Here is a 16,300-nt window from a genome sequence, read left to right as displayed (position 1 = left end):
AATAGTCTTATAAATCTAAGATAACTCAAGAAATCTGACATTCATTTGGAAGTTTTTGCCAAGGAGATCTTAGTCGCGCAATTTTACATCTAACTAAGATATTTGGTGCAGTATTTCTCAAGTTGAAAAAAATTGCATGAAACAGTTAGTCTCTCGTTTAATGTGCGACCTGGAGAGACAATACGTTAACCTCTACAACCCTTCAATTTTTTATTTATTTGATTAGGATCCCTATTAGCCAACCCCAATGGTGACAGCTAGTCTTACTGGGGTCCGACACATAAAGAAAAAGACAGTGCTGTGTGTAAGTTGACTATGCCAAAAATGTGTAATTTCTAACAAATTAATGTGTCTTATGAAAACAAGAAGTGATGCACTTAGTCTTTCCTCAACTCTTAGCCAAGAGAGACTGGCATGCATAGTATTGATATTAGCCCTTTGATTACAATAAAGAGCAAAATGTACAGCTCTGTTCTGGGCCAGCTGCAGCTTAACTAGGTCCTTCTTTGCATCACTTGACCATATGACTGGACAATAATCAACATAAAATTAGAGCCTGCAGGAGTTGCTTTGTGGAGTGTTGCGTCAGAAACAGTAGAACATCTCTTTATCACAGACATAACTCTCCCCCTCTTTACAACCATTCAATCTATTTGTTTTTTGACCATGACAGTTTACAATATAAGGTAACACTAAGTAATTTAGTTTTCTCAACTTTTTCAACAGCCACACCATTCAGTAACTGATTCAGCTGAGGTCTAGAACTTAGGGAATGATTTGTACCAATTACAATGCTCTTATTTTTAGGGATGTTTAGGACCAGTTTATTTCTGGCCAACCATTCCAAAACTGACTGCAACTCTGTTCAGGGTTTCAGTGACTTCATTAGCTGTGGTTGCTGATGCGTATAGGGTTGAATCATCAGCGTGCATGGACACACAGTCTTTGTTTCATGCCAGTGGCAGGTCATTGGTAAAAATAGAAAAGAGTAGAGGGCCTAGAGAGCTGCCCCGCGATACACCACACTTTACATGTTTGACATTAGATAAGCTTCCATTAAAGAAACCCCTCTTGAGTAGATAGCTCTGAATCCACGATATGGGGAGGTTGAAAAGCCATAACTAGGGCTGTGGCGGTCATGAAATTTCGTCAGCCATTTATTGTCATGCAAAAGACTGCCGGTCTTACGATAATTGATCGACAATCCAGGCCTCCATGCATACAAGTTACATACAAGCCGCTGATGCGTGCCTTTGGAACATCTTCTTTTAAAAAAGCGTAATAAATCAATTTAATATACACTATCACAATAAATCCAGTATTTATTTTAGTCAGGTGTGGTAAACCATGGGGTGTTGGGTTGAGCGTGGAGAGATTGACACAGAGACAGGGAGGCTTTAGTCCGCAAAAACAACTTTACTAAGACAGAAAATAAACACAACAAAGAAAATGACTTAGGTTTAGCTCAGTCCTTCTTCTCTGCTGTGGCTTGGTGTCGGTCTCTCCCCATTCTCTCTCACAGTGTGCCACCATGCTCCTTTTATTTGACCTCCACGGCTGGTTGGCACTTTCCTCTAATTACCTCGACTTAGAGCTGTCCGTGTTGGGGTGCCCAGCTCCCATATTCCCAGCAACGTCGCCTCACGTACCTCCCCTCTATTACCATCCCCCGGGGTAGACCTCCTGGGATACCACACGGGTCTAAAGAAACATTATGTGAAGAAAAATGCATTTAGCTGAATGGCTATGTTGAGCGTAAAAGTTGTCATTTCAAACAGGCCCTATACACCAGATTTAGAGTTATTTGGCAACTTTAGTTGTGAATGATACAAACCTTAGAATGTCTTAGAAATCAAAATATATATGGGCTAAATGATGCGACTATAGGCTATTAATGAATTGATAAAGTTGCAAAAAAGCTTGCGCTCTGTTCCTTGCCTCAGGCTGCAAAGCTGTAATCTCATCATATTTTCACCCATCCAACTATTCAGACTATTCTCAATTTTACTAATATGTCAAATTTGTTTTGATTTAGAATAACAAACTCGAGGACATGCGCTTTCCCGACGGTCCATTTTTCAATTATGCCTGGTCGGCTACTCTGGTGTTATGGCGGAGCTGTGTTTAATATGAGCAGCTGAGAAATAAACACTTATTTCACTCCATGCATCAACCACTGTTTGAGGAGCATGCTCTCATTGCGTGACAGGTGATATTCCTCCCTAACTCCATATGCCATGGACCCTCCAACCTTGTTCCTGGAGCTACCCAGTGGTTAATTTAGGAAACCAAGTGAAATCTGGTCGGGAACATCGATAGTAACATGTTTTCGCAACAACAAAAATATCACTAAACTGTTGACAGCCCCTCTGCACGCTCGAGAAAGGAATAAAGGAGAGAGAGGAGATGGAAACGCATGTTAGTGAGATATTTTGAAGAGCTAAAGGATATGTGTCACCCAATTAATTATGAAAATATAAAAAATCCCTATTATTAAACTATTCAAAATCAAATACAAATTCACAATAATTGTAGGCTAACTGTAAGCCACAATCAATGAACTAACATCATTGTGTAGGGCTATACGTTCTATCCCAGACTCATGGATAGAAATTTTGGAGCGTAGCATAATAATACAGTCCACACTCAAATACTATTAGGCCTACTCTAATTATTTAACTTGAGTAGATGCTAGACCAATTATGCACAAAAGACATCTTAAATCAGTTTTGTTTTATGTTTTACTGGCTTGCGTAATATGCGGTAGGCTATGTATTGTATAAGGAACAATCAGGGCCTCCCGAGTGGCGCAGTGGTCTAAGACACTGCATCACAGTGCTAGCTGTGCCACTAGAGATTCTGTGTTCGAGTCCAGGCTCTGTTGCAGACGCACAATTGGCCCAGCATTGTCCGGGTTAGGGGAGGGTTTGGCCGGCAGGGATGTCCTTGTCCCATTGCAGACTAGCGACTCCTGTGGCGGGCCAGGCGCAGGGCACGCTGACATGGTCGCCAGGTGCACAGTGTTTCCTCCGACATATTGGTACGGCTGACTTCCGGGTTAAGTGGGCATTGTGTCAAGAAGCAGTGCGGCTTGGTCGGGTTGTGTTTCAGAGGACACATGTCTCTCGACCTTCGCCTCTCCCGAGTCCGTACGGGAGTTGCAGTGATGAGACAAGACTGTAACTACCAATTAGATTCCATGAAAATGGGGTAAAAAAATAAGGAACTATCATCATTTTTACTGTTTTTTGGGGTCTTGGGCTCATAAGCCTATGCGTATACATAAGCTCTAATATGCGTATGGGTGTTTTGAATTAATCCATTTTACTGCGGTCATGACTCATGACTGCCGGTGTGGCGGTAATAAGGTCACCACAACAGCCCTAGCCATAACATACACCTTTCTCAACAACAGGTTTTGGTCAATAACATCAAAGACTGCTCTGAAATCTAACAGTACAGCTCTCATAATCGTATTATTATCAATATCTTTCAACCAATCATCAGTCATTTGTGTCAGTGCAGTACATGTTGAGTGCCCTTCTCTATACTATAAGAATGCTAAAAGTCTGTTGTTGATTTGTTAACAGGGAAAATGCTTTGTATTTGGTCAAACACCATGTTTTACAAAAGTTTACTAAGAGCTGGCAGCAAGCCAGCACGGCTCAGACACGAGAGGTATGTGGCAGGGTCTACAGTCAATCACAGACTACAAAAGGAAAACCAGCCCCGTCGCGGACCACGATGTCTTGCTCCCAGACAAACTAAACAACTTCTTTGCTCGCTTTGAGGACAACACAGTGCGACTGACACGGCCCGCTACCAAAACCTGTGGGCTCTCCTTCACTGCAGCCAACGTGAGTAAAACATTTAATCGTGTTAACCCTCGTAAGGCTGCCGCCCAGACGGCATCCACAGCCGCATCCTCAGAGCATGCGCAGACCAGCTGGCTGGTGTGTTTACGGACATATTCAATCAATCCTTATCCCAGTCTGCTGTTCCCACATGCTTCAAGAGGGTTACCATTGTTCCTGTTCCCAAGAAAGCGAAGGTAACTGTGCTAAATGACTATCGCCCCGTAGCACTCACTTCAGTCATCATGAAGTGCTTTGAGAGACTAGTCAAGGACCATATCACCTCCACCCTACCTGACACCCTAGACCCACTCCAATTTGCTTACCGCCCAAACTGGTCCACAGACAAAGCAATCACAATCACACTGCACACTGCCCTAACCCATCTGGACAAGAGGAATACCTATGTAAGAATGCTGTTCATCGACTACAGCTCAGCATTTAAAACCATAGTACCCTCCAAACTCGTCATTAAGCTCGAGAACATGGGTCTCGACCCCGCCCTGTGCAACTGGGTCCTGGACTTCCTGACGGGCTGCCCCCAGGTGGTGAGGGTAGGAAACAACATCTCCACCACACTGATCCTCAACACTGGGGCCCCAGAAGGGTGCGTTCTCAGCCCTCTCCTGTACTCCCAGTTCACCCATGACTGCGTGGCCATGCACGCCTCCAACTCAATCATCAAGTTTGCAGACGACACTACAGTGGTAGGCTTGATTACCAACAACGATGAGACGGCCTACAGGGAGGAGGTGAGGGCCCTCGGAGTGTGGTGTCAGGAAAATACCCTCACACTCAATGTCAACAAAACAAAGGAGATGATCGTGGACTTCAGGAAACAGCACAGGGAGCAGGCCCCTGTCCACATCGACGGGATAGTAGTGGAGAAGGTGGAAAGTTTTAAGTTCCTCGGCGTACACATCACGGACAAACTGAAATGGTCCACCCACACAGACAGCGTGGTGAAGAAGGTGTTGCAGAGCTTCTTCAACCTCAAGAGGCTGAAGAAATTCGGCTTGTCACCAGAAACACTCAAACTTTTACAGATGCACAATCAAGAGCATCCTGTCAGGCTGTATCACCGCCTGGTACGGCAACTGCTCTGCCCACAACCGTAAGGCTCTCCAGAGGGTAGTGAGGTCTGCACAACGCATCACCGGGGGCAAACTACCTGCCCTCTAGGACACTACACCACCCGATGTCACAGGAAGGCCAAAAAGATCATCAAGGTCAACAACCACCCAAGCCACTGCCTGTTCACCCCGTTATCATCCAGAAGGCGAGGTCAGTACAGGTGCATCAAAGCGGGGACCGAGAGACTGAAAAACAGCTTCTATCTCAAGGCCATCAGACTGTTAAACAGCCATCACTAACATTGAGTGGCTGCTGCCAACATACTGACTCATCTCTAGCCACTTTAATAATGAAAAATTGATGTAATAAATGTATCACTAGCCACTTTAAACAATGCCACTTTATATAATGTTTACATACCCTACATTACTCATCTCATATGTATATACTGTACTCTATACCATCTACTGCGTCTTGCCTATGCCGTTTGGCCATCGCTCATTCATATATTTTTATGTACATATTCTTATTCATTCCTTTACACTTGTGTGTATAAGGTAGTTGTTGTGAAATTGTTAGGTTAGATTACTTGTTAGATATTACTGCATGGTCGGAAGCACAAGCATTTCGCTACACTCGCATTAACATCTGCTAACCATGTGTATGTGACAAATAAAATTTGATTTGAAGCCTTTTTAGCGGAATGACTTTGTCTTGTCTCCAGGCCTGAGAACAAACACATTTCTCTAGGCTCAGATTAAAGATATGATAGATAGGAGTAGCTATATAGTCAGCTACCATCCTCAGTCATTTTTCCACCTCTCCCACACTAAATTTACAAAATTCAATTCAAAATGCTTTTCTTTCATTATTACTGTTCGTTGTTGGTATTTCCTGCCTAAGTTTGCCCACTTTGCCAATGAAGAAATCAGGAAAAATAATTGACAACATCAAATGGTTTTGTGAGGCATAAGCCATCTCATTCGATGAAAGACGGAGTTGAATTTGTCTTTCTGCCCATAATTTTATTTAAAGTACTGAAGTTTTTTTTACATCATACTTGATATGATTTATCTTGGCTTCATAATACAGTTTCTTCTTCTTTTTGTTGAGTTTAGTCCCATCATTTCTCAATTTGCAGTAAGTCAACCAGACTTATGAGCCGCTCCTTTAGCCCCATCTTTTTCAACCACACCGTTGTTCAATTCCCCATCAATCCATGGAACATAACAGGTGCATGTTTATCAATAATTGGAACATAAATTCATCAAGTGCAACGTCTGGATGCTCCTTATTAATCACATCAGACCAACAAATATTTTTTATATAATCCACATAAGAGTCACATCAAAATATTTTCTAAGGTCTCTTATACACTATTTTAGGCCCAGCTTTTGGAACTTTGGCTTTCCTGGATATAGCCACTGTATTGTGATCACTGCATCCAATGGGTATGGATACAGTTTTAGAACAAAGATTACAGACATTGGTTACAGTGCAAAGCTTCCTCTTGAGCGGACAGCTTGATGAAAACCAGAAAATATTCAGGTCCCTCTCTGTTTACATCACATACACTGTCAAGGATATCACACACATTATTTAGATACTGACTGTTAGCACTTGATGGCCTACAGCAACACCCCAGAATAAAAGGCTTTAGATGAGGCAGGTGAACCTGCAACCACAGCACTTCAATAAAACTTGACATGAGATGTTCTGTAAGCATTACAGGGATATGGCAATCTACACCCAATACCCCATAATGACGAAGTGAAAAAAGGTTTTTAGAAATGTTTGCAAATGTATTAAAAATAAAAAACAGAAATACCGTATTTACATAAGTATTCAGACCCTTTGCTATGAGACTCGAAATTGAGCTCAGGTGCATCCTGTTTCCATTGATCATCCTTGAGATGTTTCTATAACTTGATTGGAGTCCACCTGTGGTAAATTCAATTGATTGGACATGATTTGGAAAGGCACATACCTGTCTATATAAGGTCCCATAGTTGACAGTGCATGTCAGACTAAAAACCAAGCCATGAGGTCGAAGGAATTGTCCTTAAAGCTCCGAGACAGAATTGTAATGTTCTTAACTGACTTGCCTAGTTAAATAAAGGTTAAATATATAAATAAAGAAACTGCAGCAGGGTCCAGCAAAGGGTGGTACTATGGGTGGTGTCTATTCCTTCTGATCAATGCCTCCCATTTGTCAGGGACATGACAATGTACTTTCACAGGACCATCAATCAGTACTGTGTCCACTCTCGAGTGAGACCTCCGTCTCACCCCAAAAACTGGTGTGTACTTTTTTCTTATTCACATGTTAAGGTGGGGGCTAATTTACTGGGGTGGGGGGGCATGTTTTTTTATATTTACTTATTTTCTCATGCACATGTTAATGTGGTGGGTAAATTACTTGTGTTTACTTTGTGTCTTTTTCCTCTTATTTCCCCTTTCATCACGTTTCACCTGTGTATTACATTGCACTATTTTCCTCTTATGTATTTACAATCATGAGAGGAAATATCATACCTAAAAGATCAGCAAATGTTTTTGTCTGGTTATTTTTACGTTTTGTATGGTTATTTTTACAAACCAGGCAACTCAAAGCAACTTTCAAAACAATGTTTTTGTTTGTTTCTAGCTTGTTAGCTAGCTAGCTAAAGTTAATTTAGCTGGCTAGCCAGTTCAAATAATGACCTCATATAGCTGACAACTTCTTCACTTTAGCTCATTTGTCTTCATTATTACAGAAAACGTTTATTTGTCACATGCACAGGATACAGAAGGTGTAGTGAAATGATTACTTGCATAGTGGAGTCTTTTCTTTAGACATGCAGCTAGCTAGCTAGCTAAACAATGAACCATAATTCCAACTCATAACGTTACTACCCTGCATGAATCTGCAGGTAGCTAAACAACCAGGTTCAATGTTACGAATAATATTACTACACATATCATACACATAATGTTAGCTAGCTAGCCAGCCAGCTAACATTAGCTAGCTAGCTAATAGTACGCTATATCTTGAAATAAAAATGACTTTCTGAGAAAATTAGAAGCATATAATATCTGAAAATGTAGCTAGCTAGACTATCTTACCTGTATACCTGTATGGACGCTTCTCCCTCTCTGTCACGGATGCCATGGTTGCCCTTAGTTTGAAGATGTAATCCGGAGACAGGTGTTTCATACAACAGCCTTCTGTGTGTTCTCTTTTTGACACCCTCTGCATATTTGCAATCAAACGCTAGAATTTTCTCCATCACCTTAGCTATCATACTCTAATTCCACCGGGCATTCCACTGATTTCAAAACTCGGTCCTCCAGAAAGTGGAGAGCAACATTTTTGCAGTTCTACTACATATCTTTCAAAAACGCCACAGTAGAAAGGATTACCTACACATACTGACCAGCTCATGTTATAGACAAAAGTGTGCTACATGGCAGACCAATCCGAACTCATCCCTTGGAATGTCCAGCCCATCATGGTTAGCGGGAAGGTTCTTGTCTTTTCCCGTGGCTAAACCAACTAGGTTTGTAATTTCACAATTTTATTCGTATTTACAGATGGCAAACAAGTTTGTTATTAAGGCACATGAAAGTTCACATGTTCCAGAAGGCATTTCTGCCAAAAAACGTTCAAATGCACAACATACGCTTAGTTTCCTGAAATGAGTCACATATGGGCTCTGTGTTTGGATCCTCGGCAAGCACTCTGGCATTGGTAGCGAAAGCTGGCCTGCCATGACTTGGGAGCTGAACTTGCTTCATGAGAAGATTCCCGCATCTCCCTCCCGATCATATGCTCGTATGTCGATCATGGTGAAGCGGGACTTTATGTCGTAGACTGCCATCAGGACCATTCAGAAAAGTCATTGTAGTAGTACTCGTTGCTAGAATTTGCTGGAGCTCAGATCCTAATATGTTTTCCGTCGACTGCTCCTGCACAAAACAGATAATTGCAACAATCCTCAAACTCTCTTGTGATTTCTGCCCATTTTGCCACAGAGGGATAAGCAACAAAATCCTTCATCAGGAAATGCAAGATAGCCTGGCACACTTCTGTGACGATGGCACAAACTGTCGAGATTCCTAGCTTAACTGGCAGCGATACTTTGTGTGCTGCCATTCGCCAAAAACATCAATGCTTCGCATGGGTTGGACATCCCCTCTTGTAGTGGTCAGTGGATGAACTTGCCATTTTCTCAGTCGTTTATTTTTTCTTCTGTAAGAGCTGTTCAAGATTTAGCAATTGCAATTCATATAGAGATAAGTTTGCTTCTGTGGATAAAAAGTAGCATCGCAAAGCATAGAACACGAGACTAGCCAGACATGTAGTTAGTTAGCTAGTATTTGTAAACAAAAAGGCATATAACACCAGATCCGGAAGTTCAAATGTCGTCACTAGCTACAGTCAAAGAGTGCCTTGAAACCTGTTGCTTGGTAAGCTACTCTGGCACCCCAAGCCCTCTAGTGGATATACACTACACAAGGCAGAATTCCTCTGTAGGTGGAACTCAACAACAAAATGTGGACAAAAGTGCGCGCTGCCCCAAAAATACTGCCTCCGCCCTTGATCATCCTTGATCATTGATCAACTGAGTGGAGCTTGTAGCCTCCATAACAGTGACTAAGGTTCAGGGCAGGGTACTGGGCGGAGGCCGGTAAATGATGAGTGATAAACAGCTTCTATTTCAGACCAGACTGTTAAATCGGTCTCTCTGTCCCAGCTTTGATGCACCTGTACGGTCTCTGCCTTTTAGATGGTAGCAGGGTGAACAGGCTGTGGCTCGGGTGGCTGAGGTCCTTGATGATCTTCTTGGCCATCCTGTGACATCGGGTGTAGATGTCCTGAAGTGCTGGCAGTGTGCCCCCAGTGATGCGTTGCCGTACCAGGTGGTGATACAGCCCGGCATAATTATTTTGATGGTGGTGCATCTGTAGAATTTTGTGAGGGTCTAAGTGGCCAAGCCAAATTTCTTCAGCCTCCTGCGGTTGTTGCGCTTTCTTCACCACACTGTCGGTGTGGAAGGACCATTTCAGGTCCTCAGTGATGTGCATGCCGAGGAACTTGAAGCTTTTGACCCTCTCCACTGCGGTCCCATCGATGGGGGCGTGTTCTCTCTGCTGTCTCCTGTAGTCCACGATCAGCTCCTTTGATTTGTTCACATTGAGGGAAAGGTTTTTTTCTGGCACCACTCCGCCAGGGCTCTCCCTCCCTTCCCTGTAGGCTGTCTCGTCGTTGTTGGTAATCAGACCTACCACTGTTATGTGGTCAGAAAACCTGATGATTGAGTTGGAGATGTGCATAGCCACGCAGTCATGGGTGAACAGGGAGTACAGGATGGGGCTGAGCACACTCCCTTGTGGGGCCCCCGTGTTGAGGATCAGTGTGGGGGAAGTGTTGTTGCCTACCTTCAACACCCAGGGTCGGTCCATCAGGAAGTTTAGGACTCAGTTGCACAAGGCAGGGTTCAGACACAGGGCCCTGAGCATAGTGATGAGCTTGGAGGACACTATGATGTTGAAGGCTGAGCTGTAGACGATGAACAGCATTCTTACATAATGTAGGCATTTCTCTTGTCCAGGTGGGATAGGGCAGTGTGCAGTGCAATGGCAATTGCGTTGTTGATGGATCTAGTCACTTTAATAATGCCACTTTAATACTGTTAACATATCTTGCATTACTCATCTCATATGTATAAACTGTATTCTATACTATATATTGCATCTTAGCCTATGCCGCTCTGACATTGCTCATCCATATATTTATATTTATATATTCTTATTCCATTCCTTACTTAGATTTGTGTGTATTAGGTATTTAGTGGAATTGTTAGATATTACTTGTTAGATATTGCTGCACTGTCGGAACTAGAAGCACAAGCATTTCGAATCACGCTCAATAACATCTGCCAACCATGTGTATGTGACCAATACAATTTGATTTGATTTGTTGAGGCGGTATACAAATTTTAGTGGGTCTAGGTTGTCGGGTAAGGTGGAGGTGACATGATCGTTAACTAGCCTCTTAAGGCACTTCATGATGACAGATAGTGTCACGTCCTGGCCAGTATAAGGGTTAATTGTCATTGTAGTTTGGTCAGGACGTGGCAGAGGGTATTTGTTTTATGTGGTTCGGGGTGGTGTTTTGGTAAAAGGGCGTTTGATTTAGTATTTCTAGTGAGTGTGTTTCTATGGTTGATTAATTGGGGTTGGGACTCTCAATTGAAGGCAGGTGTTTTCTCTTTGCCTTTGATTGAGAGTCCCATATATTAGGGTGTGTTTGTCATTTGTGGGAGATTGTTCTTTGTCTAGCATGTATGAGCCTGAGAAGACTGTCAGTATATCGTGAGTTTGTTTTGTTGTTTTTGGTAATCATTTTGAGTTAATAAATGTTCAAAATGAACAAAACCAGTCCTGCTGCATATTGGTCCTCCTTTTCCGACGATGATTTCGCCATATCGTCTGACGACGACGAAATCCCTGACAGATAGTCATTTAATTCAGTTACCTTCCCTTTCTTGGGTGGACATGTTGAACCAAGTAGGAATTAAACTGACCCAGAGAAAATGCATGCTCAAGAAAACCAGAAAAGAAAGAGGGTGTTACTTGTTGCCGAGGCTAGGCTTGGAGAATTAATATTTTCTTTTTCTTTCTTCCCCCTCTCTCTTTTTATCTTTACTTTTAATTGCTCCCTTCTCACTACATCCCTCTTCCCCATCTTGTTGTTTCTGTGGCAAAACTTGTCCTCTTTTCTCATCTTCCACCTCATGGCTCTCACCTTGTATCCTACTATTCTCCTTCTCTTTGCTCCCCACCCTCATTTTGTCTTTCATGAAACCGTTGTTTGCCACTACATCTCTCCTTTCTTCCTTTCTCCTTCTGTAACCCTACCTTCCTCCACCCCCTTTCTCTGCATGTACCATTCCTCTCTCGCTTTTTTCTTCTTCCTCCCGCTACCTTCATCCACACCTTCTCACTCTACCACTTCCCTCACCTCTCTCTCTTCTGCCCCCCGCCCCCCTCCGTCCCTCTCTCTCCTACAGCTAATGTGTGTGACGAGGAGCTGCTCCTGTGCCAGAATGGTGGGACGTGCTCCCAGAACCAGAAGTGTATCTGTCCTCCAGAGTTTAAGGGCGTGCTGTGCCAACAGTCCCGCTGTGAGGGGGGCAAGGCCTGCAACACCGCCTCCACCCTCCACCTCCTGGCCCCCCTCGTCCTACTACCACACCTTTTGGCCACATTAACTGCACACTGAGTCACCTGCTGCCCCCTCAAACACAGGGGGAACTGTTGTGTGTGTGGGCAACCCCAGAGAGGGAAGAGTGGGAAAGGCCTGCTAGCTGGCCAAGGACCCTATGAGCACACACATCATAAGACTGTTACTGACTCAGGGACCCCCCCCACCCACCCACCGCTGTGAGAGTAAAATGAGACTTCAGAGGAAGACTGAGGAAAATCAAGACAACCAACCCACTGTCTCTCCCTTTATACGAGAGACCCGGAGAAATCTCATACCAAAAAGCATTATTATTACTATTAAATGAGCAAATGAGAACACTTTAAATCATTACTGTTCACTATGAAGAAGAAGGGAGCGAGGAAATGGCTGATGTAACACAATGACGTTTCCTTTGTCTTTATTGATTTGAGTTAATGCACCCCTCTTCTCTTGAGACCCTGCACTTACTGCTGCGGAAAGACTAGACATGGGCGGAGGGCTGGTGGGAGGGGGGAGGGCTAGGTCGTGATTCGCTGCTGAGGACTACTTAGAATATAAACCATTAATGTATCTTATGTGCCCACCGACAGACTGAGATGATACATTTAATTATTACAATATCCAGAGGGTTATCAATATTAAGATTTTAGTCACTATTACGGACATTATAGGAATGAGTGTTGCCACCGTTTAGCAAGATTAAATCTTCACACAGTATTCAGGAATAAAACAATCTAACTTACCAACAGTCTAAAAAGAGAGAGAGAAAAGGGGAGAAAGTATCAATATTATAAGTCATTATTTGAATATTTTTTGTTGAGATTATTTTTGTTTGGAGTTATAATAAATTAACTATTCCAGAGGAGCATTTTATTACACTGTAAGCGTTACAGTAAATGTGAATGATTTACCTGTGCTTGTACTTTATTGATTCAATTCATTCTTTCAAGAGAAAAAATGTGTCATTACCAACCAAAACTCTCAATTGTCTACTCCAGATTGGAACTGTCTGGATTGCTGAAAAGTGGAAAAAAAGACAACCTCATTCATTGGTATTTGATTTCATTTAGGTCTGACATGTTTTATGTAAATGGTAGAAGAACTGACATGATGAGTGACACCAACAACTGAATCGGTCAAACCACTATGAGATTCACTCATAACGACAGACAACCCCAATGCACATGAGAATACAATCATAAAAAGTTGAACAATAATTGCACCATAATGTCCAGAACAAACATTTTCCCTGTAAGGTTCTGACAAGTGTTCTCCTCATAGAAATAGACTTACTAGAATGTAAAAAGCATCCAGAGCACTATTTTTATTTATATGGTTCTCCCACTCTCTCTCGGTCTCTTGCAGAGGTCATCATCAGCGTGGAAACCCAAGGCTTAGGGGGTCATGTTAATGACACCCTAGGCACTGTTGCATCTTTTACTAAGCTTTTGTAAAAAATAAAACATTTCAGTGAAAGAGTAATTCCTGGCTTTGGAGTCACTGACATTTTGAATAAACAGAGAACTATAGGAGAAATGCACCAATACTCCATTACAAAAGCACTACACACTCCAGCACTCCACAAAGCATACCTGGGAGGAATGGAAAAAAAGGGGTGGGTGTCAGCATGCAATAAAAAGAAAGACAGAAAGACATTCAGCCGGTGCCAATGGTAAAATAAAAATCATTAGGTATTTTAGTCTATTCTGTCTGTGAGGCATCTCTATTCTGGGATCCATTTCAGAAGAAGTCTGCAGTGTTAAAATGAAGGGCAAAGTGGAGATGTAAGTAAGGAGTGAATTGAGACGTGTGGGGGAGATCCTCACAGAATGATCTGAGTGCAGATCAGAGAGCTCAAGGTAGGAGTTGTCCTGGCTGAACAGCACAGATATAGGATGAAATTATCCAAGAACAATAAACTGAAGTGTTCAGTGGATGAAAACTATGACCTTACTTAGGAGCAACCAGTAGCGGTGTGTGGGTAAAATCCGCGAGGAAGCAAATTCATGGGAAAAAAGCCATATTACAACCTATGTGTTGTGAGAACTGTGTTGTTTGCTCTATAACTTATTAGTTCATATGCCTTGCCACCGTGATATACGGCGCGTTCAAAACAACTGGGAACTCTAAAATCGCCGACTTCAGTGCGTTCAAGATAACTGGGAACTCGAGCTCCAACTGGGAAAAATATTTTTCGAAAATGGTCATCAAACTCAGAATTCCAAGTCGTAAACTCAAGCATCTTTCTAGAGCTCAGAGTTTCATTTACATTTTAGTCTATTAGCAGACGCACTTATAGTAGTGAATGCATACATTTCATACACTTTTTTTTTCATACTGGCCCCCCATGGGAATCAAACCCACAACCCTGGTGTTGCAGACACCATGCTGGCGTTGCAAACACCATGCTCTACCAACTGAGCCACAGGGAGCCACACAGTTTCCAACCTAAAGATCACTGACGTCACGATTTGAACTCGTTTTTTTTCAAAGTTACCAGTTGTCTTGAATGCCGAAACACAGTAGCAGAATAAATTCAACCACACCTTTGTTTCATCCCAAAACCAGAGAGCAAAATCTGTACACTGGAATCCACAAAGCATATTGCATGTAACAGTTTCATGACCTACATCATGGTCAATCATTTCGGACATTTTCGGCCTACGAAACAAGTATTGATTTAGAACACCGGAGAGTTACCGCAAGTTACAAAGAAAACAGGATCTGCCTCCACTATTTCAGCACCATTTCAACTTCAAATCACCTATGTTTAGTCTAAGACAGTGACAACTAAAAGACTCCAAAAACAATTTAGTCCAATCAACATCAGCTAAACATGATGTAGCTGTCCATGGTACTGATTTGTGTGTTTGTATGTAAGTAGATAAAACATGTTGACTCACCTGAGATGTAGAGAAACGCCAATGCCATCCTCCTCTCTTTCATGTTGCTGAAACAGTCTATGAGTCTGTCATACAGTACACACTTTTAGTTTTCGTTATCCTAGGCTACCTGGCTAAAATGCTTGCTCACGGGCCTCCCGAGTGGTGCAGCGGTCTAAGGCAGTGCATCACAGTGCTTGAGGCATCACTACAGACCCGGGTTCGATCACAGGCTGTATCACAGCCGGCCGCGACCGGGAGACCCATGAGGTGGCGCACAATTGGCCCAGCGTCGTCCGGTTTAGGCTAGGGTTTGGCCGGCCGAGATGTCCTTGTTCCATCGCACTCTAGTCACTCCTTGTGGCACGTCGGGTGCTTGCACGCTGACTTTGGTCACCAGTTGTACAGTGTTTCCTCTGACACATTGGTGTGGATGGCTTCCGGGTTAAGCGAGCATTGTGTCAAGAAGCAGTGCGGCTTGGCAGGGTCGTGTTTCGGAGGACGCGTGGCTCTCGACCTTCGCTTCTTCACTTCCAAGTTCGTACGGGAGTTGCAGCGATGGGACAAGACTAACTACCAATTGGGAAGAAAAAGGGGTAAAAAAGTACAAAAAATAAAACAATTAAACAATTCTTGCTCACTAGCCTAACTTCCTTCGATGGGCAATCATTAGCCTCGTACATCTAGCTACATATTAAACTTCCACCCTCTCAGGCCAGAGGCACAATGTCTGAATTTATTGTTGGAGTAGAATCGCCGTTATAATCATTAGCCAGTACGGAGAATTAAGTAAAACCACAAGTCCATATCCCTATCTCCATCCATGGCTAATTTAGGAAAGGGCCCATTTTAACTAACTAGCTAGCCGCAAGAGGATAACAACACAACGAGATTCAACAATTCAAGTTTTTTTCTGTCAATGGCGTGTGGCTTGTGATGTGATTGGTGTGATGCCAAATCCAAACTGGCTTCCCTTGATACTTTTTTTTTGGTGCGCCAGGGCCATTCACAGTTGAGCTCACTCAGTTTAGCTCAACGATGATTAGCTATTATTGAATTTAAAAGAATATCAAGGGAGGCCAAATGCTCGCTGGCTTAAATGCTATGGGCGGCAACACTATCACACTATTTTTGACCAGACAGCATCAGATAGATGGGCTACACAAACAAAGGGGCAGTGTTTCGCTCGCTCGGATGCTTTCTCCGGTGAGATACATTCAGCCTCTTGCAAATTGAAGAACAATTATGAAACACAGAGA

At 42.8% G+C, this 16,300-nt stretch overlaps 1 protein-coding gene across 5 annotated transcripts in view; it reads left to right on the top strand.

The window, feature by feature from the left end:
* LOC106562870 (netrin-G2) overlaps positions 1–13,069 on the top strand; it is a 167,992-nt gene extending 154,923 nt beyond the window's left edge. For all 5 annotated transcript variants that reach the window (XM_014127925.2, XM_014127927.2, XM_014127928.2 and 2 more), the window contains one exon: positions 11,984–13,069. In XM_014127925.2, the coding sequence (XP_013983400.2) occupies positions 11,984–12,195 (212 nt within the window). In that variant the 3' untranslated portion in view covers positions 12,196–13,069. The remainder of the gene's footprint in view (positions 1–11,983) is intronic.
* The last annotated feature ends 3,231 nt before the right edge of the window (positions 13,070–16,300 follow it).

This window comes from Salmo salar, chromosome ssa11 (genome assembly GCF_905237065.1).
Source record: "Salmo salar chromosome ssa11, Ssal_v3.1, whole genome shotgun sequence".
NCBI lineage: Eukaryota > Metazoa > Chordata > Actinopteri > Salmoniformes > Salmonidae > Salmo > Salmo salar.
This window is presented reverse-complemented; position numbering and strand designations above follow the sequence as displayed.